This window comes from Dermacentor andersoni, chromosome 3, assembly GCF_023375885.2.
Source record: "Dermacentor andersoni chromosome 3, qqDerAnde1_hic_scaffold, whole genome shotgun sequence".
NCBI classification, from domain to species: domain Eukaryota; kingdom Metazoa; phylum Arthropoda; class Arachnida; order Ixodida; family Ixodidae; genus Dermacentor; species Dermacentor andersoni.
The window spans coordinates 48,281,989-48,305,529 of NC_092816.1; the positions used below are offsets into that span (position 1 = coordinate 48,281,989).

At 46.8% G+C, this 23,541-nt stretch overlaps 1 protein-coding gene across 1 annotated transcript; it reads right to left on the reverse strand.

The window, feature by feature from the left end:
• Window positions 1–661: 661 nt before the first annotated feature.
• On the reverse strand, window positions 662–13,310 carry LOC129387842 (uncharacterized). The gene is made up of 8 exons (XM_072286822.1): window positions 13,219–13,310; window positions 11,506–11,625; window positions 10,659–10,739; window positions 8,050–8,133; window positions 6,437–6,650; window positions 5,530–5,697; window positions 4,073–4,207; window positions 662–930 (listed from the first exon to the last, which is right to left on the reverse strand). Exons 1-8 carry the CDS (start codon window positions 13,305–13,307, stop codon window positions 823–825), a joined length of 999 nt encoding a protein of 332 aa, XP_072142923.1. The 5' UTR covers window positions 13,308–13,310; the 3' UTR covers window positions 662–822.
• Window positions 13,311–23,541: the final 10,231 nt, after the last annotated feature.

The following is a 23,541-nucleotide window of genomic DNA, read 5'->3' on the forward strand; positions in this document are numbered from 1 at the left end:
TCCAGTTTTAAATACCTAGGTGCAACAATTGTTTTTATTCTTTATTTTTGTTTTACTTGCTACCTTTGACTCTAGGTTATCGATTTCTGTATTTGATATGCTTGGCTCTGTAACATTATATGCATTATGAAATAAATAAAAAAGAATATCCTACGCTTTTTTTCCGGTTACCACCTTCCAATGAAACACATGGCCCTGCGGTGCCGGAGCGGTGAGATATACCGTAGAACCTCAGCAGTGTCCCATGTTATTTGCACCCAGGCACTCCCAGTTGCAATCAAGCATTGAACACAGAGCGGCGCATTGCGACAACCAAGTGAAACATGAACTCCGCAGCAACGAATGTTTCGTTGCCTTCATTGTTCTTTTACCATTCAATAATTTAACGTTAGGATAGAAGGTCAGCGCTTCGAGCGCATCCTTCACCGGTAAGGTCGCTAACGATATTAAACATGCGCACGTTAACTATACAAACTACAACATCAACAAGAATCAGTGTAGATACTTTCGTAATCGTATAGCCAGTTCCTATGTTCGTCGGTGAAGTGTCGACGACTTGTCTTTGAATTATTGGCTAGAATTCGTTGGAGCGAAACACGTCGCGTGCATTTGACACAGTCAGCTGAAATTGTCGGACATCCGGTGTGCGAAACGTCGCAGTCATAACGTAGAGTTCCCTTGGAGCAACAAGGTCATCGAGAAAGGTCTCGGTAAAGTCACCGCTGAAAATCCGACAATGTGAAGCAGGTTACTTAAGTACAGATCAATACAGATCAATAGCAAGGTCTGCAGCGCCACGTCCCAATCAATCCCCCCGGTTCTTCATTCCGGAGAGGTCTGAGTGCCGAAGAGGCCAGCTCTGTCGGCTGCGTTGACCGTCGCGATGACCATGGCCATGACGATAACCTTGGCGAACAGGCCCAACAGGAACTGAAGTGAAGTAGTAAAGGAAGCAGGTGAGGTTTCTCGCGCGATGTGGGAATAAAACGCGCTAACGGTAGGTTTAATTTGTGTGTACAGGGCACAGGCGAAAGCGTATGCATGATTAGAACACGTCTATCGGACGTGGCGCTGACGCTCTTTCTCAGCACGTGTGCGTTTTCGCTGGACCTCATGCGAATGCACCTCCGGGACGCCGTGTTCAGGATGCATTCATCTTGCACCTCGCAAGGTGCCCCTCTTATTTACTCCATTTCACAGACTCTGCGCAGTGTAGCAAAAGCCATGTGTCATGTCAGCCAACCACAACAGAAAACCCGTACGATCGGTCATCCAATGTCCATCCGCTGATCGCCCTCTGCGCGACGCCGGCCGAGTGGAAGTTTCACGGAAGGATATGTGGAGCACAGTTTATTAATTTAGTACACCCTCAGGGGTACACACCTTGGAGAGCGACGGACGAACCGTCCTCCATGTGTGAAACAAGCAGCCGGCTCTCTTTGCTGATTGGATGACAAAAAAATTAAATTATGCGATTTTACGTGCCGAAACCACTTTCTAATTATGAGGCATGCCGTAGCGAGGAACTCCGGAAATTTAGACCCCCTGGGGTTCTTCAACGTGCACCTAAATCTACGTACACGGGTGTACTCGGATTTCGCCCCCCATGGAAATGTGGCTGCCGTGGCCGGGATTCGATCCCGCGGCCTCGTGATTAGCAGTCCCACACCATAGCCACTATAGCAACCACGACGGGTCGATTAGCTGACACGAATAGTAACCTTCGCTGCACGGCACGGAGGGACGGAGTTGCGTGTCAGCCTAGAGCACCGATCCATCGTATCTACATACGACCCGCTATGACCCTCGCATCTGCAACCATCCGGCGAGCTCATTGGTCCGTTCTCACTGCTTCTTGCGCTCTCCACATGTCCGGTTTTAATTGCGTAGCATTTATTGGCGAACATTTTCCACTTCTACAGTATCTATCTATCTACCCGCCTACGTCTTGGTGCTTTCATGGTCATTTCGTTAACATGGTATGCTGCAAAATTGGCATAGTATGAAAAATGTTTATGACGAAGTTAGCGTTAGGTCATGACATGAATATCATGACACATGTGTGTAATGTAGGTCATGGAAAATCGGCCTACGTCTTGGTGCTCTCGCGGTCGTTTCGTTAACGGTATATCCCACCACTGGCATAGTATGACACGTGTACGTATGACAAGTATAAATGATAGGTCACGACGTCACATGAATGACATGACAAGCGTGTCATGTAGATCATGAAACAGGCGTCTACGTCTTGGGCCAAAACTAGCACTGTCGGACAAGAGTGTATGACGACCATAAATAGAGGTCATGACATGGGTGTCCTGACATGCGTGTCACATAAGTCATGAAACAGATGCCTACGTCTTAGTACTCTCATGGTCATTTCATTAACATGGTTAGGCTCTCCGCAAACTGCTTCGGGTGACATCGATTCCCACAGGGCGTGGGATGTGCCGGCTTTTCCTCGCACAGGTTGTCTCTCCTCGGCGTGGAGCCGCGCAAACCGTGGTCTTATCTTTGTGAATCAACAAAAGCGTTACGGGTGAGGACCACGCTGTACCAGTCGCCAAAATTTATAGCGCGGCATCCTCTTCAGTCGGGCAACTATCCGAAGCACATTTTGATCGTGATACAGAGCGTTCGTTATCGCCAGTACAACTGCAGGCACCGATGCTTCGCTGGCTTGGGCTACATCATAGATGGCTACATGGGACGGAAAGGACGCGGACGCCGCCTGGCGTTCACCGCGTCGCTGTCCGCAGTGTTGTCAGACTCGACGAATGTGCTTTTGTAATATAAAAAAAAACAATGAAAACCGTTTTCGTTCTATTCTTGTTAGTAATCACCAAGGAATCTTAGAGAAACAGTTTGACACATACGTTTACAAAAAAAAACGAAAGGGGAAGACCTGCAGCGAGTTTCTAACTATATTACCTAGAAGGAAATTTGGCACCACCGTCTATGGGAGTTTTCTAACGAGCGCTGTGCTGTCGTAGGCATGACAGCTTGGGGGTGTGCGAGACATGTGTTGGCTGGTGTTGTCTAAAACATAGCTATGGCTACCCAGATACTGCGTTCCGCAAATAAAATCATAAAAGGTTTTCATTCGCCCTTATCAGATCTTCAATAAAGTTCACACACCTACAATGCATAATCAAGCCAAGAAAAGCAAGAACAAACGACAAACGGTTCCAAAGCGAGTGCTAATCTTGTCATCTGTACTCCAACTCTAGCGGTTTGCTGATACATTTTACGTTTCATATATTCGAACATCCAATCAGAAGTCTTCGCAATAAAACAACATATGTTCGTGTGTAATAATAAAGCTAAAACAGTTGTTTACGTACTGTCTTGGTAGGAAATCAATAATGCGACAGACTTGCCAGGCACGTCTTCAAGGTGTCCCAGCACTCCGAGAACGATGCCAATTCGAAGACACGGCCATTTCCATGCAAGAGTGCAGCAGCGCAAGATTTCCCTCTAGGTAATAAAGTAAGAAACGCTCTGCCTGGAACGGGTCATAACGGCCCATCGGAACTGTGAGAGAGATCGCTCCTCGCGAAACTTGGCGAGTACACCTAGCAAGTTTGCCGCTGCCGGAGGCCAACGCGATTAACCTAACTATTACCCCGTCATCGACAGTCTTTCATAATTTGTGAATGAATAGGTTAACTCAATAATCTACCGGCGTTTGCTCAGCCAGAAAGTGCCGAATATTTGCTGGCTGAGCCATGTAGGCAGCCGGCGTAACATTCTTTTTTCGACCCGGAGCGTTCACCACACAAGTTTGTAGCTTAGAGGCCAGTTTTTCGCTCCACAAACATGTCCTCCGTCAGCCCAGTGCGTGTACACTCCGACTGTGCTAAGTCTGTCACTTCAAATAATGCTCTTCCACTCCCGACTACGTTCACCATACTTTGCACTTACTGTGCCGCTTGGAAACAACCCCAGTTAACCTGATCTGCGTATTGCATGACCTGACCACGCACACTTCAACGTAAACTTTAGCCCGTCCGGTCACGATCTACGCATGACGTATACGTGACTTGCCCATGACACAACCCACCACACCTACCAGCTTCCAGAACTGCACCCGCGCCATCTCGTGCAGGAGAGCGAGTGGCATCGACGCCGGCATGATGAAGTTGCTCGAAGCGCCCACGATCACAGGGATGGCGTAGTAGGCCGGGTACATGCGCTGAATCTCGGCCTGCCGGGGAGAGGGTTGTATAGAAATGCGAGACACGGTGTTAAAGAAGCAGGGGCGCTGATGCGGCAGATTCTTGGACATGCCTATTTTCCCTGCCATGTAAACGGACTCTTGTGTTACTTCAAGAAGACGGCGGTGCAAGTTCGTCGAGTATATGTAACGCTGGACGTTCTTTATAAAAAAAAAAAAAAAAAACACACATTGCTAATAATTAGGGTGGTTCCTGCTATCGCAAGTAAATAAAGAAAAGGAAAAGAAAGCAGGAGATTTCTAGGTATACGCGTGACTAGCGAAAACCTCCATCTATGTGCCGTTATCAAGCAATGCCTTTCATCCTCTCTATAGGGACCGTTAAAGCTGTGCGCTCATATTAAACGACATTCTTTATTACGCAGGGATTCGATGCTTGGTAGATTGAATTAACATATATATATATATATATATATATATATATATATATATAAATATATATTCACAGCCAATCCCCGACGCCGTGTACAGTGGCTGCGGTAACGTACTCTGCAATTGTCGACTTTCGACGAGAATTTATGGACAGACCTGATTAACCGGTGGCATCCCCACTCAGTGAACAAGCAGCTTTTTTGCTATAGGATCGAGGGGAAGGCGAACCTTTTGGGTGGTGGATGAGGTAACACATGACCACTCGCGCACGTTTTTGTTGCGGACATTTCCAGATCAAATTAAGCGGGGAGGTTTGACATTCGAAAGCAGAATACAAAAAGCCGTAATGGATGGGCTTCGGATTAATTTCCAAGCATGGCCGCTGAGATATAGACATTAGGGCACCTCATTACCACCACTGGCATCAATGCACCCTAATAAGCCTCGGTGGCCAACGCCACTGCGGCAGGAGACGGAACTTCGCTGACTGCGCGCCGTAAGCACGAGTGGGAGGTATTGAGAAATCCAGTGTGCGCCGCCGGATCTCGGAGGCGACGGTCAACCATCTCGGTTTCTTAAGTGTGCACCTGTACGAGCGGTCTTGTCTTGCGCACCTATCGGCGTGCGGCAGCCGCAGTCGGGAAACGAACCCGCGACCTCGTGCTATGAGCAGAAGAACGCCATAGCTACGCTCTCATTCTCTTTCCCATTTTGGATTCTACGTATGACGACAAACATTCTTGTAAATATTTTAACTTATATGGAACGGTGTTTCTCATAAAAGAAAGTACGTGGGACCCACACACTTAAACACGGTTTTAGTTACAGGGTACGTAGAAGAATGTGCAAGCTAATAGGTAAACATATGTGGAACAGTAGAACATGCGAGTATACTGGTCAACTCATCAAAAATTACTCACGACGTGCACCACGGCCGGCGTCATGATCTCGACCAGCACCCGCTTGTCCGCGCTCTCGGCCATCACCGAGGTGGCGAAGGCCAGCATGGCCTGCGCCTCGAGCGGGCTGCGCTCCTCCCAGAAAGACGTGGACTCAACCCTGAGGGCCTCTTGCGGGAGTTCGTATGTCTGCGAAGTGACACAGAGACGGCAGGGGGGGTGCGCGCTTGTACGAGACTGTAATCATTTTTTTTATTTTACATTTTCTGGAGCCGCGTTCGTCCAAGAAGCGCAGCAACACACTGGCAGTCTGTTGATTGGTTTTACTTTCCAGTGTGGAGCTATGTATGAACTAGCATCTAATGAATCGAATGTATATGTGTATTGCCCAAAACCTGTAATGACCCTGTGACGCAATTGCATCTGTCCACGAAATTGACGGAAGGCCTAATTCATTGACGTCCATCGACTCATTTCGAGCCAGCGTGCACCAACACGAGTAGAATTTAGGGCATTCCTACAGCATCGTCTGCAGCTAGGGAAGAGAGTATAGCAACTGCAGCACACACGAAAACAAATAATAAGAGATGCCACAGGTTTTCCGTGATTACATAAACACACCGCTTGTGGACTTCTGACACAAACGAAGCCTCTAAACTGCACCAGCTTTACACACTCGCGTCTTGTGCTATGCCGTACATATAGGGTGTTGCAGCTAAGGCTAGCCAAGCTGTTCAACAACAACAACAACAACAACAAAGAAAATGTCGCACTTTCGCTCAAAAGGCGAAGCATCGAATGGGATAGCAAATTAGTGGATAGCTATGCAAATAAGGATAATAGTTTAACGGCCGTATTAACTTGTAAACATTCGCCTACTAACTAAATTAACACGCTTGGTCAGCGTTAGTTGAGACACAGGGTATACCTGCAGCAGCTCGGAGGCAACGTGCGTGGCACCCAGTAGTAAGAGCACGCCCCACGGCATCATCCGCCAGATGTGTCGCACGAAGTCGAAGGCCGCCTGCAGGAACGACGTCAGCAGGCTCGTCACCAGCATCATCGACGTCAGCGCTGTCAGCAGGGCCATCCTGCGCATGCGCACTGCATTCGTGTTGTCCTCCCCGACACCACCAGCGCCTCTAGACGTAGTTCAGTCATGTATAGTTGGTCACATCATCAAGTCGATTGCTTTCATGAGTGGCGGTCGCCCGAACTCCAACAAGGAAATGTTCATGAAGCTCGTTCCTCTGGTCAGACGTTGTAGCAAAATGTTGCGGCTATTGGGTTACGGAACACCCTTACAGCTTCCTTGCTCACTATCCTAAACAGTGAGTAAGAAAGACGTGCAGGCTCCGAAACTAACCTTAACCACACAAGGAAGACGCAAGTGCTCTGGGAGGATATTTTACTGCGAAAACATTGTGTGTCCTATCAGGCAGAAAAGTTCGCGTTGTCCGCAACGAGTGGTAACAAATATCATCATCAAAGACGTCATTAGCGTCTTGTAAACCATCATTAGTAAAAACAGAATTAGGAAAAGTAAGGTAGCTTAAGGGTGAGTAAAGTGAAGGAAGGTGAAATAAAATCTATTCAGTTAAATTAAGGTGACTTAAAATTAAAAAAAAATATATATATATATATATATATATATTTATATATATATATATATATATATATATATATATATATTAGCGTTTTTCGTGCCAAAACCCCTTTTTGATTATAAGGCATGCCGTAGTGGAGGACTCCGGAAATTTCGACCACCTGGGAATCTTTAACGTGCACCTAAACGTACACGGGTGTTTTCGCATTTCGCCCCCATCGAAATGCGGCCGCAGTGGCCGGGATCCGATCCCGCGCCCTCGTGTTCAGCAGCCCAACACCATAGCCACTGAGCAACCACGATGGGTTGAATTAAAATAGATTAAGATAGATTAAGGCGGAATAAATTGAATTATGGAGCATTAAGGTTGGTACAATTTAGGCCAAGGCGGATTAAGGTGGAATAAGGTTAGTACAAATTCGACCAAGGTAAATTAAGGCCTATTAAAGTGGATTAAGGTGGTTAGAAATTAACTCAAATTAAATTAGGATGGATTAAGTGGGTTTAAGGTTGATACATGTTAGAGCAACGTGGATTAAGGTAGAGTTATGAAGGACATGTGACAATGTATGACGTCACGTATCATGGGCGTAAGCAATTAGAGAAGTCGTAATACTCGCGTCCAAATCACGTAAGGGTACTTAAGTGTCTGTAACTTCTTTTTTTTTACACCTTGTTTTGGTAAGCGACCGCAGTAACTGTAACTTTCTCGAAATATTTTTGACCCCCTTCGACCGGCCGGGTTGTAAATATTAGGCTTAAAAGTTGCCACTTCGGGGCAGCGGATCTGGCAAACGGGGCCCACATTTGTACCCCACCCTGTACTCAAATTCGCCTAGAGGGAACGCAAATGACCAATAGCAAGCACGAGAATTCGTTTTTCCTGCCCCTTTTGATCAACTGGTAACAGCAACGACAGGGTGACCACGTCTCACCTTTCAGTCAAACCGAGCAGAAGCGACAGCGCGTACACGAAGCTGAAGATGGCCACGTACGCAGCGCAAGCGTAGCGAACGCCCCTGCAACAGAAGGCGAGAACCCTCAGTGAGAGACGCGATAAATATCGTTGCGAGAGAAACACGTTTGCCGGAAAGCATCCGATGAGTTGGATCACGCGTTGTTAGAACTTGTATGGAACGTGTTGACAGAAATTACCCGTAGACGACTATATAATTGTTTATTTTGTTTATTTATCTAATTGATGTTCTCCCTCTTGTTGATGCATTACATAAGGGAGGGGGCGGTTAATGGCAAACAAAGACAACACAAGTCACAATAGGATGTCTTTGATGAGCCGCTTGAATGCAGGTGGTTCGATGATAGGGGCAATTTCGGTGGGCGGTTGAGTTTAGGAGTCGGCTCGGACAGTAATATGGAGGGGGGGGGGGGGCGCAGAATGTTTCGCACTTTACAATTATGTGTTTAGCTCACGAAACGAGACATGGTGTCTTTGCCAATGCCGGGTGTACCAATTCTGACTAATGAGAACAGAAATTTATCATTAGGAGGAGGACGACCCTTCCTGCAACCTAAATACGCCCAGTTGCATTTGCACTTTGTTTTTAGAGCGCAGCTCTTTGGCGTCCGTTCCTGGGTTTCGCGTCGTCGTCGGCGTTGTCGTCGGCCTCGTAACCAGCTCCGCCCCCCTTTCATCCCCCCAGCGCTAGCAGCGACCGACTGATACCGCTGGATGCCGCTGACGCCGCTAGAGAGTCAAGATAACGTGACTGCATAGAACACCGTCGCCGCCATGCAGAAAGAGGAGGAAAGGGCCCCCCCCCCCCCCCCTGTTCTTGTGTGGCGGATAGGGTGCTCTTCAGTTGCCGACGCGCCGGTTATTTCACGTAGGCCCCGGCACGTCGACGAATACGTGACCACCTTCCCACGGCTGGACCTGGTTCTTAGCGCTGCGGAAGCGAGGGTATCATATTGTTTGTGTCGGCATCGGCGGCGTTGTCCCTGAAACCAACTCCGCAGCTGGGGTTGACTCACTATCGGCGTCAGCGGCATCAGTCAGTCGCTGCTATCTCTTCCCTCCTCCCTTTATCGTGTTGTCCGCTTGCTGCGCGCGCTTCTGCCCCCATCGTTTGCCGCTGGGTGTACACGCCGCCCCCCTCCCCCCTCTTCCTGCGAGTCTCCGGTTGTCAAAGCGCCGGCTCGAACTTAATTCCTTTCTTCGCTCCTCCTCCAATGCAACCCCTGTGCGGTGGCAATCAGAGAGCCAGATCGGTGGCGGCGGATGTGTATATGTGCACCGCCCGAGCCGAAATTGCCGCTGCCGTTCGCCCTGTGCGGTGGCAATCAGAGAGCCAGATCGGTGGCGGCGGATCTGTATATGTGCACCGCCCGAGCCGAAATTGCCGCTGCCGTTCGCCACTGCGAAATTATCTTGCTGGTAGTAGCTGCCTACTTCGCCCCTACCGCACTCACGAAAGACGTCGTGCACTTCCTGCAACTCGCATTAACCGTCCATCGATCCACACCGATGTTAGTAGTGGGGGACTTTAATGTTGACATAAAGACAAACAGCAATTTCCTAACACTTATGCGGGAGAACATCCCGTTCCTCTCGCTCGTAACGCGTCCCACGGCTGTGACAACCTCGCGAGGCACTTGTATAGATCTCGTCTTTGAGAATCAAGCATTGGTGTACCAAGTCGAACATATATCAGTCTATTTCTCCGACCACAAAGCTTCCTTCATGACTGTCAAGAACTGTTAGTGGAGTCTTTGTTAAAGGAATACGTGTGAAAAATAAAGAAAAAAATTCTGTGAAAGCGCATACATGTGTTGCTCGATTTCTTTGCCTCAATCTATCGAAAAGGTGAAACAGCTTATTTGCTGCGCTCAAATTTCGCATTAGGAAGTAACGTAATCGTCGGTAATTTTTTGATAAGAAGGAGCTGTCGGAGCCTGCCAGAATATTGCTGCAGTTCAACGCAAAGTAACGTTCATCTGGTCTCTCGAACTCCATTTATGACAAAACGAAGAAATTTTGCAGGAATACGCATTACAAGCATCGAAAGGAAACGAATTCTCTTCGTCATGCAACAGGAACTATATTACTACATGGTTCTACTGTAATACTCACGCTCCTTCTACTAGTCTTGCAGCTACCGCTACTAGCTGATCCTACACGACGCGTTAGCTCAGAAAACATGGCGTTGTGCCAGCGAGCTCTAGTTCTCGGGTTCGATCGCAGAGCAATGCAAAAAAGGATCGTACGCCGTGCATGGGGTGGGCGTTAAATAATCCCAGTTAGTCAAAATTTAATCCGGGCGCCTCGTATTCATAACACTAGGTAAGCTCATCAGATCGTGCATGGTTCGGGAACCCAAAGCCCCGGAGTCTAATACCTTTTTCTTTTTAGGTGCCCGATTCTACAAGTACTACAACAACTGCTACAACTAATACTACAATTACTCTATAATACTACTCCTACTACTACTATATTTATCACCACGCTGCTGCTACCACGGCTTGTACTACTGCAAAAAACTCCTTTGGGGAAAAATAGATCAAGAAACGAAACAATAGGGCTCACCTTTGTTTGCTTTGGCGGGCGCGCTTCTGTTGAGCAGCCCTTATGACGGCCAGGTTTTCTGCAGCCATGGGCGCCGGTTCGCTGCAAAGTAGAAGACGCTAAAGCATTGCGATAGGGTCGCAGTTCTGGTGTCGCCGTTTAAAGAGAACACTTGCACACTCAGAGCAGTGACGTCGGTAAGACGTAATACTCTTTGCAAGTTTTAAGTTTCTCTCAGCGGGTTTTCTTAATCGTTCGGCGCTCTCCTTTCGTGGACAACAAAGGATGCATCGTTGCCACCGCCTATGTTCATGGGCTAGTAATGGCCCATGAATAAGATAAACTAGCACCTTATATTGTGCATGTTAAAAACCAAACAAAAACACAAGCGCTCGTCTGTGTAAGTAGTGTTGTTTGATTGATAGTATTCACGTACCTATATAATTCTCGCCAATGCATCGCCAACGAATGAATCGGAAAAAGAGCAACGAAAATCAGCCCATAACTACTTTGTTTTGTGCTAAACAAAGCAGTTATGGATTCGCACCAACTAGCCCGCCAACGCATTGTGCTGAAAGTCAGCCCGAACTGGCAGTTTGGGTCTGCTGCACGCAAATTTAAAAAACTCTGAGAGTAGAACTCGACTCTTGTGAACGTTTTCAGTTTACAACTCTGTGTGATGCGTGAATGGGTGCTTATGTGTGTGATCGCCGGTGTGCGTGGGTTGTAGAAGTGCTCGATAATAGAGATACTATGCGTGCGCGTTTGCGTTTGTTTTTGCATATGCATGTGTATGCGCGTGCGTGCTTGTTCGCGCTCGCGTCAGTGAGTATCAACTAATGTATAAAGATATACGATGCTCTCTCACTGTGGCCTGACGTAAAGAAGCCAGACCGCCGTGCTGCAGGTAGCCAGTGCCAGTAGCACTCCGGGAAGCGTCACGATTGCCCACTTGACGCTTGTTATCGGCTGCTCCGTCACTTCCGTTCTGCAAAAGAAGCAGCGAGTAGTCATACACAGGCGTCCTGCCGAAAAAAAACATGATGTGTAAAAGAAAAGAAGGAAAACGTACGTCCGCTTAGAAAGTGGCACATTAGTGTCATTGGACTTCCTTATAGCCTCCATTCAGGCGGAAGTATTTACGGTGAAAATAGCGAAAGGCCGGACTCAGCCATTGTACAACATACAGCTGCGATGCACATGAGGATTTAGTAATAAAAGTCAGGGTCATATTGGTCAACCAGCTCTACGTAAATTTACAAATTCCATGCTGTTTTTTTCAATATTAATTTATTTATAACATGCTTATGAAAGAAGGTACAAAATATTACGATGTCTTCCCTTTGCGACATTCTAGCAATCATAGCGCCGACAATCCGAAGGTGATCGTGACAGGTACAGCTGTTTTCCGCATTAACATGGAATTATACAGTGTATACGGAGTTATATGTTAACAGCAACAACATGGGATGTACACTGTCACCGTCAACGCACCCCTTTCACGCGAAACCATGTCGTTGACAATGATCCCCCCTGAAAATGACTTCGAAGCCATCCCACAGTTTCGTAAAGCTGTAGTTGGGAACATCGCCTCCGAAATTTCCTGTGCTGCGCCTTGCTCCGCATAGGAGATCTCAGAGGCCCCCGTCTTCGCTCACGAGCTGCACCGCGATGCAACAGGTTAGACCACACTGCAGTAAGTCCCTCAAGCTCAAGGTCGAACGTAAGAAACTGGAGAGGAGGATTGTCCTTCGTCTGTCTAGGCCTGAAATGCCGTGTGCTAAATGTTTGCCGAAACCTGGGCTTTCCTTTCTTCTTTTTTTTTTTTTGGGGGGGGGGGGGGGGTGCGTCGAGTATATAGACATTGGAAGCGCGATCGGGTCGTCGCCATTGCTAGGCTGTCGCGCGTGCGACGACGCAAGTGCATCAGCCATGGCTGTAGTACACCCATGGTAATGATCCCACGCGTTCCTCGCGCCTGAGAACTTGAGCAGCTTGCACACCGAGAGTTGAATGTCACGTGGTCTTCTGCGTGTGCGAATAGGAGCCTGCGAGCGCCACAGCCAAGGCCAGAAGGCTCGTTCCCGCGCGCAACCAGTCTTGGAGGTAACGTGATCAACTGAGTTTAGCAGGCTGTGCACAGTGAAATGGTCGAGGAAGAGGCAGCACGGAAAGTTCGGCTTTGGAAGCACCCGCGCTCCTCATCGCGCGAGCGTTGCGAACTCGAGTGCTCGCGGACATTGAGTGAACCCTGCTTGCGCGTCTTTTAGGGCGCATAACACCGCACACGTGCCGTTAATAGAATAAATAGCAAAAGAAGGATCACTGTTATTTATACTGCTAATAAAAGTGCGAGCTTTACTTCGTGTAATATTCTGACATTAATTTGCGCTGTCAATGCTTATTCGCTTTGTGAAATTAATGCCGCGTCCCCCCACTACAGCGTGCCTCATAATAAAATTGTGGTTCTGGCACATAAAACCCCTAAACTAAATTATTCACCCTTAGGCCTAAGCTAAACCGCAGAGTTCTTCTTTCAGCAATGGGGAGACTGCACAGCTCGGCAGCATACTCGACTCACGCAAGAGAGACGACCTTCAGCGCACTCTTGTTGCCGCTTGCGTGGAAGCTGCAGATGTCTCCCAGCACGCTCATCAGCGCAGGACCCATGAGGAAGGCGTTATGCACGTCCAGACGAGCGCTGCGTACCCGTATGCCTTTTAGCACACTCTCTAGTACGGCGTGAACGTTGCAAAGGCCCGAACTTTCGTATCGGAAGAGGCACACACGACCAACGTTCAATTAAGGTTAGGCTGGTGGAGAAGTACTGTTTCAATATTACAGCATACCATCGTTTTAACGAACTGCCATTCCGACAGCGTCTTTATTTAGCTATAAGCAATATTTAGTTAAATGTGGAAAAAATATGGCAGGTTCACAGAGCGGGATGAGCACTCCAACAGCGCGAGTGCCCGTAAAAAGTATACAGGTTTAAACGTGAAGGCTGGCGGAGAGACGTACTTTCTCAACGATCTTTACCTAGATAGGCTGGTCCGAAGAAATACGAATAGCCATCGTGTATACTCCACCATACGGTTCTGTGTGGATGTGTTGCTTCTGACTTCGTATTAAGCGGAGTTCGGTGTTATAGCACTTCGAATAATCCAGTATAAAATGCATTCACTGAGGTCGTGACCGCGAGAAACAACGAGTAAAGCTATATTTCGAATAAACGAGGGCTTACTCTATTTTCATGTACCTGCTGCTGAATTGTTCGTTAATAAAAGAAAGATGTTAAAGTAGGAGTTCCATTTCTTGAAGTTTGCCCCAAAATCTCGGCATCGGTACGTCAGGGTGACTTCGCAAACTTCAAGGTACTTTATAGTATTAGCGGCTTCCTGACGCAAGAAATGATCTCGCAACTCTCTAGGTTTCGTTTTCGACTGCTTTAGAAGACAGTGTAGTCCTTCTTAACGGATAGACAATTGTATTCGAGTAGAAGCTGTTGCCATGCATGGCGTCATATCGAGCTCGTGTGGGAACGTCAGGTGTCGCCCAATAGTAATTCTTTTTTCTTTCATTCTTTTCTGGTTTGGGAAGCGTTCTATCGTTGTGGTGAAAGTGCTCGCTTTGTCATGATAGAAGCGTCATTTACTGAAGCATTTTAACTTAATATTCCTATGTGTTTTCCTTTCATAGGTTACAGCAGTGCTGCAACCGTAACATCTGTTTCCTCGCTGTCACGGGAGGACCGTGCCTACATTACTGGCAGATGACCCTGGACCGCCGGCCTCCATGTGGAATCGTAACAACTAGGAGGCATTTAGGGCGCTGATATCCACGCGTTCTACTTGTACACACAACCCACATGAAGCAGTGCGGGAGGTGTTCAGTTCGTAAAACAAATATTCCGCGCCGAGATTTAGCGGGCGAATATCACCTCAAAACTGGCTGCTCCTCTCAGAAATCCTCCTAAGTGGAGAGGTGCCTTCCAGCACCAGTCACTCTCATCACCGTAATCGCAACGCGCATCCTAAAGTAATTACATAGAAAAGTATAGTTTGCAAAGTTTCGCTAGTTAACGAGCTTACGCATGCGTAATTATCATTCGATGTCTCGCCTCCGCTACTGAACTGAAAAGCAGATATGTTCATTTTGCCCTAAATAATATTATTGATATATTTGGGATGCCCGAACCTGAAGCAATCCGTAAACGTTCGACGCGTTTTGCCATCACCCTGCACGTTCCTCGTTTCACGACAGCGACTCTCACCTGTTGGTCTTCGACCTTCTTGTGGGCAGTGCGAGCTGGCTTCCCAAGTGGCTGTCTGCAAGATAATTAGAATAACGGGTCTCTGAAATATCGCGTTGGATTCAGTCTGGCCACCTGCACCGAGCAGGCTTCTTCGGCTCAAGGCCGGACCAGCATGCATCGTACGTCTAGAGATCAACGAATCGGTTCGCGACGACAGAACTAGACGCTAAATTCACTCGTTGTCTGTAACGTACAGGCACCTTGCGCTGATGTTTTAAAATATTGGCAGCCCGCAGCCCAAGAGCCCACAGCCTGGACAGCAGATGAGGCAAAATGGGAAAGACATTCGCCGCGACACCTCTGATCGCTGATCGCGAGGCAGGAGTGATCGAGACATGAACATGTCGAAGCGCTCGGGGTTGTGCGCTTCGGAGCGACTTCGTTATTTTTGCGGTGGAGTGAAGAAGTGCGACACTGCTAAGCTTAAGCAGCGCTAAGCTTGGCATTCAGACGAGCGCTGAAGAAAGAGTCATTGAAGTAATCTGAAATTTCATGGCATTTTCTTTGTATCCTAGCGGCCGGTGTCGGTGGCTCTGTGTTGATAAAATATTAATGTTGCGATAGTAAATATATGTACACTCCAAATGCATTTCCGCCGCCGCCGCCGTCGTTGGTGTCGTCGTGATGTCCCACGTAAAGTTCAAGGGCGATGAGACCGTGGCCGCGCACTGCGCGCTGCATGTGCGAGAGATAGCGTGCGGGGATGAGCCGACAATGGTGGCGTGATCTCGTGCGCGCAAGGCAGGAAGGCAGGGAGGAACCGTGGCGTCTTCCACCTCGCGCAAGGCACCAAGGGATGAGGGTGGGGAGGGGGGGGAGACGTTTTACTCCCGGGGCGGCTGCGTATGACGCGGTCAATCTGGGCAACTCGTCCCCAGTCTTCTAAGGTATCTCCCATCAGTACAGAGTTTAGGTGCTCCGAGAGCTGAAAGCCTCGTGTGCGTGTGTTTTCGTCGCTTAGTACGTGTTGAAGTGAGGGGTATTATTATTATTATTATTATTATTATTATTATTATTATTATTATTAATATTGGCGTCCCTTTTGAAGCAGGAAAGTAATTACCTGTCATGGCTAGCCTGCTTGAGCTAATCAGGCAACATATGCCTGCATATCAATCCAGAATTTTGTCTACATATTCTTAATCATTTCCCTCTTCCTTAAAATCTTTATATCTACCTTTTACAGCTACCTAAGCTTGTGACGGATCCGGTCCCATCAATTTCTTCGCTGCTTTTTTTCCAGCAATACCTTAAACGTCTCTTTCCGATCTCGACTGCTGACTGGTTGATGCTATCATCCACTTTGAATCCAAGCTCTTCTCGAAGGTGGACGATACATACGGGTCTCACTGGGTCAATGCCTTCGCCTTCCGTTAGCATGTGCTTAGTTGTCTCTGGATTTTCGCTTCAGCTGACACATGACTTACTTTGTTGCGAATACTTGCTGCGACATCTTTTTGTCCTTGGGCAACCAGCTCGGGCCTAAAATAGCCAGGCCCCGCCCTTTGTGTTATCGCGCAGATTCTCCCGCCCAATTTATTTCTTTGAATTTTTGTAGACCCACACGGTCTTTTTGTTTCCATTCTTTGCATCCAATTCCCTGTCTCTGATTCTCTCAATTTCGTTTTGAGGGCTCTTGGTTGTCTATTTCCAGTTTCGGTTACCCTGTACTTGGTTGCCAACTTTCTTGACCTCTTCCTCCATTCCAAGTCCACGCTTAGGAGGCAAGAATATTTGTAAATTTTTGTGGCCATATGTTTTGGACCGTGTTTCCAAGCCTTTCTCCAAAACTAATTTTGCCCTGCGCTTGTCTGACTTAAAGAGAGCCCCAACCCAACACTCTGCCCTGCCTTATTTGTGGTTTTACCATGGGCCCGAAATCGGTTAACTTCCAATCCTGAGAAAGTGTCCAAATTTAAGCACAGTAGCACAGAACGGTGTTTTGGGAAGCTTAACGCTGGCACGATTATTGATTTCCAAGTTCCACCTCACATTTATTGTAGCCCCAAGCTCTGTAATTCATAATTGCTACATTCCGCTTGCACTTCATTTTTAGATTCTCTTCGTGATAGCTTGAGGAGGTCTCTCCTTCGTTTATGTGTACACCAAGGTATTTGCATTGCATGACTAAGGGTACGGGGCTTGCTTTTGAATTGATACCACGTCATTACTCGTCTCTTCATTAAAAATCGTAATTCCCGAATTCCCTGTGCTAAACTCGTGCCTAAATATTTGTCGCTGCAAATTGCCACATATATTCGCAAGTCTGTGTAAACCCCCGGCATTGTCTGCTGCTAGAACTACTTCGTCCGCATACAACGGTCCAGGCACCTTCCATTGCTGCCGTTGCCAATTAGCGACCTAGAATAAACAAAAACCTCATTCACTACTTTCTATTCGTCTTTCTGTGCCCTTGACATAAAGCTTCAACAACAATAGAGACGAAGGACACCCTTTATTTCGTCCTTGGTGAATTTCCACCACTTCATCGCATGTCCGGTACCCGTCGCGGTTGCCTAGCGGCTGTGGCATTGCACTGCCAAGCAGGGGGTCGCGGTATCGAATGCCGGACACGGCGGCTGCAAGCTTCGATGAGGGCGAAATGCAGGAACAGCCGTGTACCCCTAGGTGGTTAAATATAATACGGAGCGCCCCCCCCCCCCCCCCCCCGCCCAAACTACGCCGTGCCTCATAATGAGATCGCGGTGGTCTTGGCACGCAAAACCACCCAGCATTCCTTTAACTGCATTTCCGGCCTCCCCATACAATTTCTGCTCGGTTTTCTTAGCGAGTGTTTTCTTTTTGTGTTCTTTTTTTTCTTTACGAAGCCATACAGTGTTTTCGAAAATCGCTTTTGGTAGATACCGTAATTATAATCCTCGAGCTGGATTACTCGAAGCGGAGGCCATTACTCGCAGGAGAAATTAAAATGCATAATGGACTGAATAACACAACTCGCTAATTAAATATTAAATTTATTATACGTAGCCAATGAGTTTACACGACCTATCTGCTTGGAAATAATTCTGAGGATCGAATTGTTTTTGAGATATGCGCCGTGGATGGCATCATGCACTGAAGCCCAATAGTAACTTGAGCGCCCATGGCACACTTTGGGAAATAAGATATCGGAACTGGTGTCGTCTTCCAAATTCTTTCGAAGTTGACATGCCTTGCGAGCTCACCGGCTGCAATTCGTAAATTGCAACATGCGCCGTAATGTAATTAATTAGACAATAAGATGGTGAATTATTGTTAATTAGTCGATTGTGCATTTAGAGTTCACCTGAAAGTATTGCGCACCTGCCTGAGTAGTCCAGCTCAATGACGCATTATTCCATTTGCCAGAGACGATCTTTAAAAATTCTGTCTGCCTTGAAAAAAAAAAAAAAACCCGGTATAATCTCCCTTAGCAACTCTGTCTATCGCATAACCATTTCCTATCTACCTCGTACAGTAAGCTCCCTAGTTACCTAGAAGTACAACAAATTAAAGCGTCGCAACGCCCTCTGCTAGCTGCAAGACTAGAATTTTCAGAGCTCGTAGGTGGTTGCCACCTTTTCTCGACGACTGCGGGAACAGGCGGAACCAACGGCCACGATATAGCTCTCAGCCTACTCCTTATATGGCTTGCTCGCCACCAGCTTTCTTTCGCCATCGGCTGTGACGTCACAAAACCCGCAGTCCCTGCGTGGGTCATGCTGACAGATGGTGGTTGGAGTCGAGATTGTGTACGTGCGGAGAACCAAATATTACGGGATATGCGAGCGCGTGCCAGTCTGTACTGTCGCATCCTTTGTCGATGCCAGCGCTTCCTGTGGATACGTGGCCTTGCGCGTGCTCGTCCTTGCGTGCTCGTTCAGCGTGTTGTCGGAATTGCGACGACTGCAGAACATTACGCTAAGCGAGCGCCCGCCGAAGAATGTACAGTGCATTGTCAGACGTTACAACGGCCGAAACACACACCGCTTTCCCTAGCGGTATGTCTCTCCTAACGCTTTCCGTTTAAACCAGACCGAAACCTGGTAAAATAGTTCAGTACAGCGCGACTAAGGTACTTGCATGTATACCCCCCCCCCCCCCACCCCCCCATATGACACACGAAAAGGGGTTTTCTGCGCGGAACATGTACCGCTAGTCAGCAACTCTCTCTACATCCGCTGTCGAAATAAATCAACGGCGTAAATTAATTTCGTAAAAGCCGTAAAAAGAAAGCCGTGGCTTCCGATGGAAGGTCGCGCTCACCGAATAGGGAAATCGGGCCGCTCGAGGCGCTTCGCATCGAGGACATCTCGTGGAGGGGAACGCTTCGGTTGTCCGTCCTCTGACGCAGCGAGATGGGAGGTCGCAACAACGCTTCGCTGTCGGCCGTCGAGGAGTGGCTCGCCGGAGACAACCGGGATTGCAGCAGGCGGGGCATCGTGGCACCGGAGTGCTGTTCCGCGGGGCTGCACGGGAGAAGCTTTCGAGCCGTCGAGAGTCGCAACTCAACCGGCATTCAATTCAACTGACAACTTCATTTGTCCCGCAACGGAAATGACCGCCGACGAAGAGATGCAAACGGTGCTGCTTGAATAAAAGCTCGAATAACAGCATGATTGATTCACAAGAATTACGCAATACATAGTTCATCAAAGGTGAAATACATCTAGAACGGAACCACACTTTACAATATACGCGCAGTAGTTTTGAAGCAGGAAAACTCGCGTACTGAACGAAATAAATTAACTGTATTCATCAGCGAGGTTCGGAGCGCCAAAGAAAGAAAGAAAGAAAGAAAGAAAGGAACAAACAAACAAACAAACAATAAAAGATACGTGGTTCACTTGAAAAATGCGATTTCAATCCTTAGTTTGAAGGACTGGCTGCGATTCATAACGTCCATCGACAAAAATAATTAGATTACCTTCAATCCACGGACAAAGGAACCAGCATATCGAGGACTACGGTAGCTACTCCCCAACGTATTACATTTTAACTTTCTCAAGTTCACGCCAACGATAGCCTTACGTCACAGCACGACGTCCCCCGTCCACAATCAACATGTCCGGAAGTCTGTCTCCAGAAGGCACAACACCTATCGACTATCACTCATGTAACGGTAATCCTGTAGATATAATTATTTACGGGTGCAATGGTGGAGATAAACTGCATTTTACTGCATTGGTGCTACTCCTTCCTTTATTTTCTTTGTTTGTTTATTGCCAGCTAAATTCATTGCAAATCCGGAAGGCATCCAGTACTCACGTTTGTAAACAACGAAACGTCTCATTGGCTATGTTCAAACAGTGCACCCAGCAAATCAGAGACCAAGGAAACAAAAAGCACATGTACTCCAAAATTTATTCAACCTCAAGCCAAGAGAACACTGTGATTGCGCTAGGGCGTTAGTTTCAGACAATCGCCTTTATTTTTGTAAGGTCTTTTAATTCCTTTTTACATCCTTTTTACCTTTCTAATACTACCTTTTCTCGAATCTTCATATTTATTTTAATTTGCACATTTGCATCCTATCGGCAGCATCAGGCAATCACCCTTAATTGCATCAATAATAAATATTCAATTGCAGACGGATAGAAAATTTCAAAAAAGTACATTGAACCTATTAGTGAAGCTAAGGTTGTGCGAGTGGATATCGCTTGCCTGCCGTTTTGACCAGGCCAGTGGAGCCCTGAATTTCCGTGCCCTTCCAACAACACTCGATGATGATGACCACAGGGCCAATTAGACTTTAAAGGCGCGTACGCGCTCTGGCGCTGGGTGTATATTGTAAAATTATTTACATCGTTACAAAGTTATTAATAGTTTCAATCTGTCTGTCACTCACACCCTTACGCCCTGAAAGCATGTAAGGGTGAGAGTTATACACACATTTCCACCCTCGTACATTTTAACGGAGGTAAATAGTTTTACAATGTAGGCGTCTGTGCGAACTCTTCCTACACAAGGCCCGCTCGACTCGATCCCAGTGGTTGAAGGCGCACTTTGTGTTTGATAGAATATACTGACCAAGTGAAGATATTCAAGCATTGCAAAAAAAAAAAAAAAAAGATAGCCTGTGGCAGATAGCATATTTCTAGTCGTTGAGCTGGGTTTTTCAAGGTGGCGGACAATTACAGCAGGGAAAATCGAAAGGCATAATGAACTAATTAACAAATATTCGCAAAGTAACTTCCTAATTAGTTACCTTACGGCACATATTGCAATTTACGAATTGTAGCCGGTGAGTTGGCAAGGCACAACCACTGAGAATGAATTTGCAGCATGACACTAGTTTCGAAACTTTAATTGCCAAAGTGTCCAACAAATTACGTGGGCGTTCCAGCTACTTTTGCGCTTCAGTGCATAAAACAGCGTTTATGTAAAATAAAAGGGGAACAATAGTGGATTTTTACAGCTACTTTGATGGCGGGTGAAAGAAACGAGCGCCATCCTCAAAATTTATTTTATTTGTTTATGCGTTGCGACCTCATCGGCTACAATTCGTAAATGGCAATAAGTAACGCAAAACAATTATTTAAGAAGATTATTGCTGAATTTCTTTAAATTAATTCATGATCTGCTTCCATTCAATCCACTTTCAATTTCCTGTTCATTTGATTTATTTCTTGTAAGTGCCTGAGAACAGTTCTACGCCTCAGTATTGATGCACTTATGTTGGACGAGTGCTTTTACCGCGTTCCCATGGTTACTGCTGCCGGCTTTGCAATGACGCAGCGTCTACTCTTGCAAGCGGCGACTGTCGCCGAGCGCCGAGCCGTCTGCTCTTTCCGTGACGTAGGGCCTACGTCATGAGCCACATAATGAAGCAGACAGCGGGGCCGGCGTATACTGCAGGCAAAACAGCTCTGCGACAGCAACTGCGTCAGTAATGCTGGTTTCACACGACGGACCAAAATCCGCGGCCAAGCATGACGGGGCTAAGCGCGGCCACGCACTGCAGCCTCCTGCAGCCCATATCTGCTTCGTCATTGTTGGCGCGGCGTGACTTGGCGGCACCATGGGACGCCGCGTACATGTTCGTCTCCGGAATTTGTTCCGTCGCGTGAATCCAGCTTTTAAACGACGTAAATCTTTGTCTGGGGAGCTACCGGCAATTACGTGCCTCACCGTGTGTTTCCGACAAATATAACCCTATTAGCGCGAGCAGGAGTCATTACGCCTGGCTACTATCGGTGATGCAAAGCGCCACGAAAGACATTTTTCCCAATCAGAAAGGACGAAAGGTATGCTTTTATTCCTTTTAGAAGTCATTACTTAAGAGGAAGGTTTAGCTCGGGCCCAATTCCGACGCGGCCTAATCAAATACACCTAAAACGCAAAATATGCTTTTCCGAAATAACCCCTGAACCGATTTTAATGAAATTTATTGTATTTGAGAGAGAAAATTAAATTCTAGTGACTGTTCGTAGCACAATTTCGGTTTAGGGCCTGTATTTTATGAAAAGGATTTTAAAACAAATTGAAAGTTTGAAAAGAGAAATAGACGTACAAAGTTTATAAATGAATAGCTGTTCATCAAAAACAGATATCGCACTTCTGTAAACAGCAACCATTAGATCATTCAAAGCGGACAAATTTGATATGTCAATTTATATCTTACGTGCCCTTGTTACGTTGTGTACAATATAAGCAAAAGCTGCATTTCCATATCGCTAAATTTTTTCATATTCATCTGTAACATATCATTTTTGTCCGCTTAGGATGTCCTATTAGATGTAATTTGCAGAATTGGGTTATTATTTTTCATTGCTGAGTCACAGAGTTGGAAACTTGATACTTTTGCTTTCTGAAAAAGTTTTGATTTTGCCGATTTTTAATAAAACATTGACAATCTAAATCGAAAATTTGAAACCGACATTCACTAGATTTCGAGTGTTTCCTTTAAATGCAACAAAATTTGTCCAATTTGGTGCAGTGGTTGCCAAGAAAAACGAATTCTCCTTTTACATGTACTTAGACAGGAGCACCCGAGCTAAAGCTCCCTCTTCATGTGCGCGAGAGAGCTATTAGCCTTTTTCACTATCCTGCGAAGAATAGAACTGTTGTGTTCAAATGTAGAAGTGTGAGCAGTTCGAGCTCCGTGTTTTACCCCGGTGGCTCCATTGCATGGTGCAGCTGAAGCCTATGTACGCGTGGAGACACCTTTATATTTTCTCGTTGTAATGCTTGTGTCTACGTTAGCTCGGTCGGTGAAAAGTTCCATGGGCAATAGCAGATGTTAGGGTGCCGTGATTTATGTCGTTGCATTGATAGGACGCTTAAAGCAACTTGTGGTCGTACGGAAATGAAATGCAAGAAAATCGTGTGAGCTCAGTTTTTTTTTTTTCATTTTGCTTTGGGAGCGAATACTTCAGTTTATTGCTTAGAAGTTTTCTAAGCACTACACTGGCTTCGTCCCTCCATGCAGCTTCGTACAGAGCGACGAACGCTACAGGATGAACTCGTGATGAACATATTCAGAAGCCGCATTAATGAAGTCCCAGCTTCTCTCTGGGCGGAACAACGCCATTACGCAGCGAGGACGCCATTTATGTGTTGATACGACGCATTGAGGGCTTCCTAGAGTTTAATACTTGAGGAAAAAAG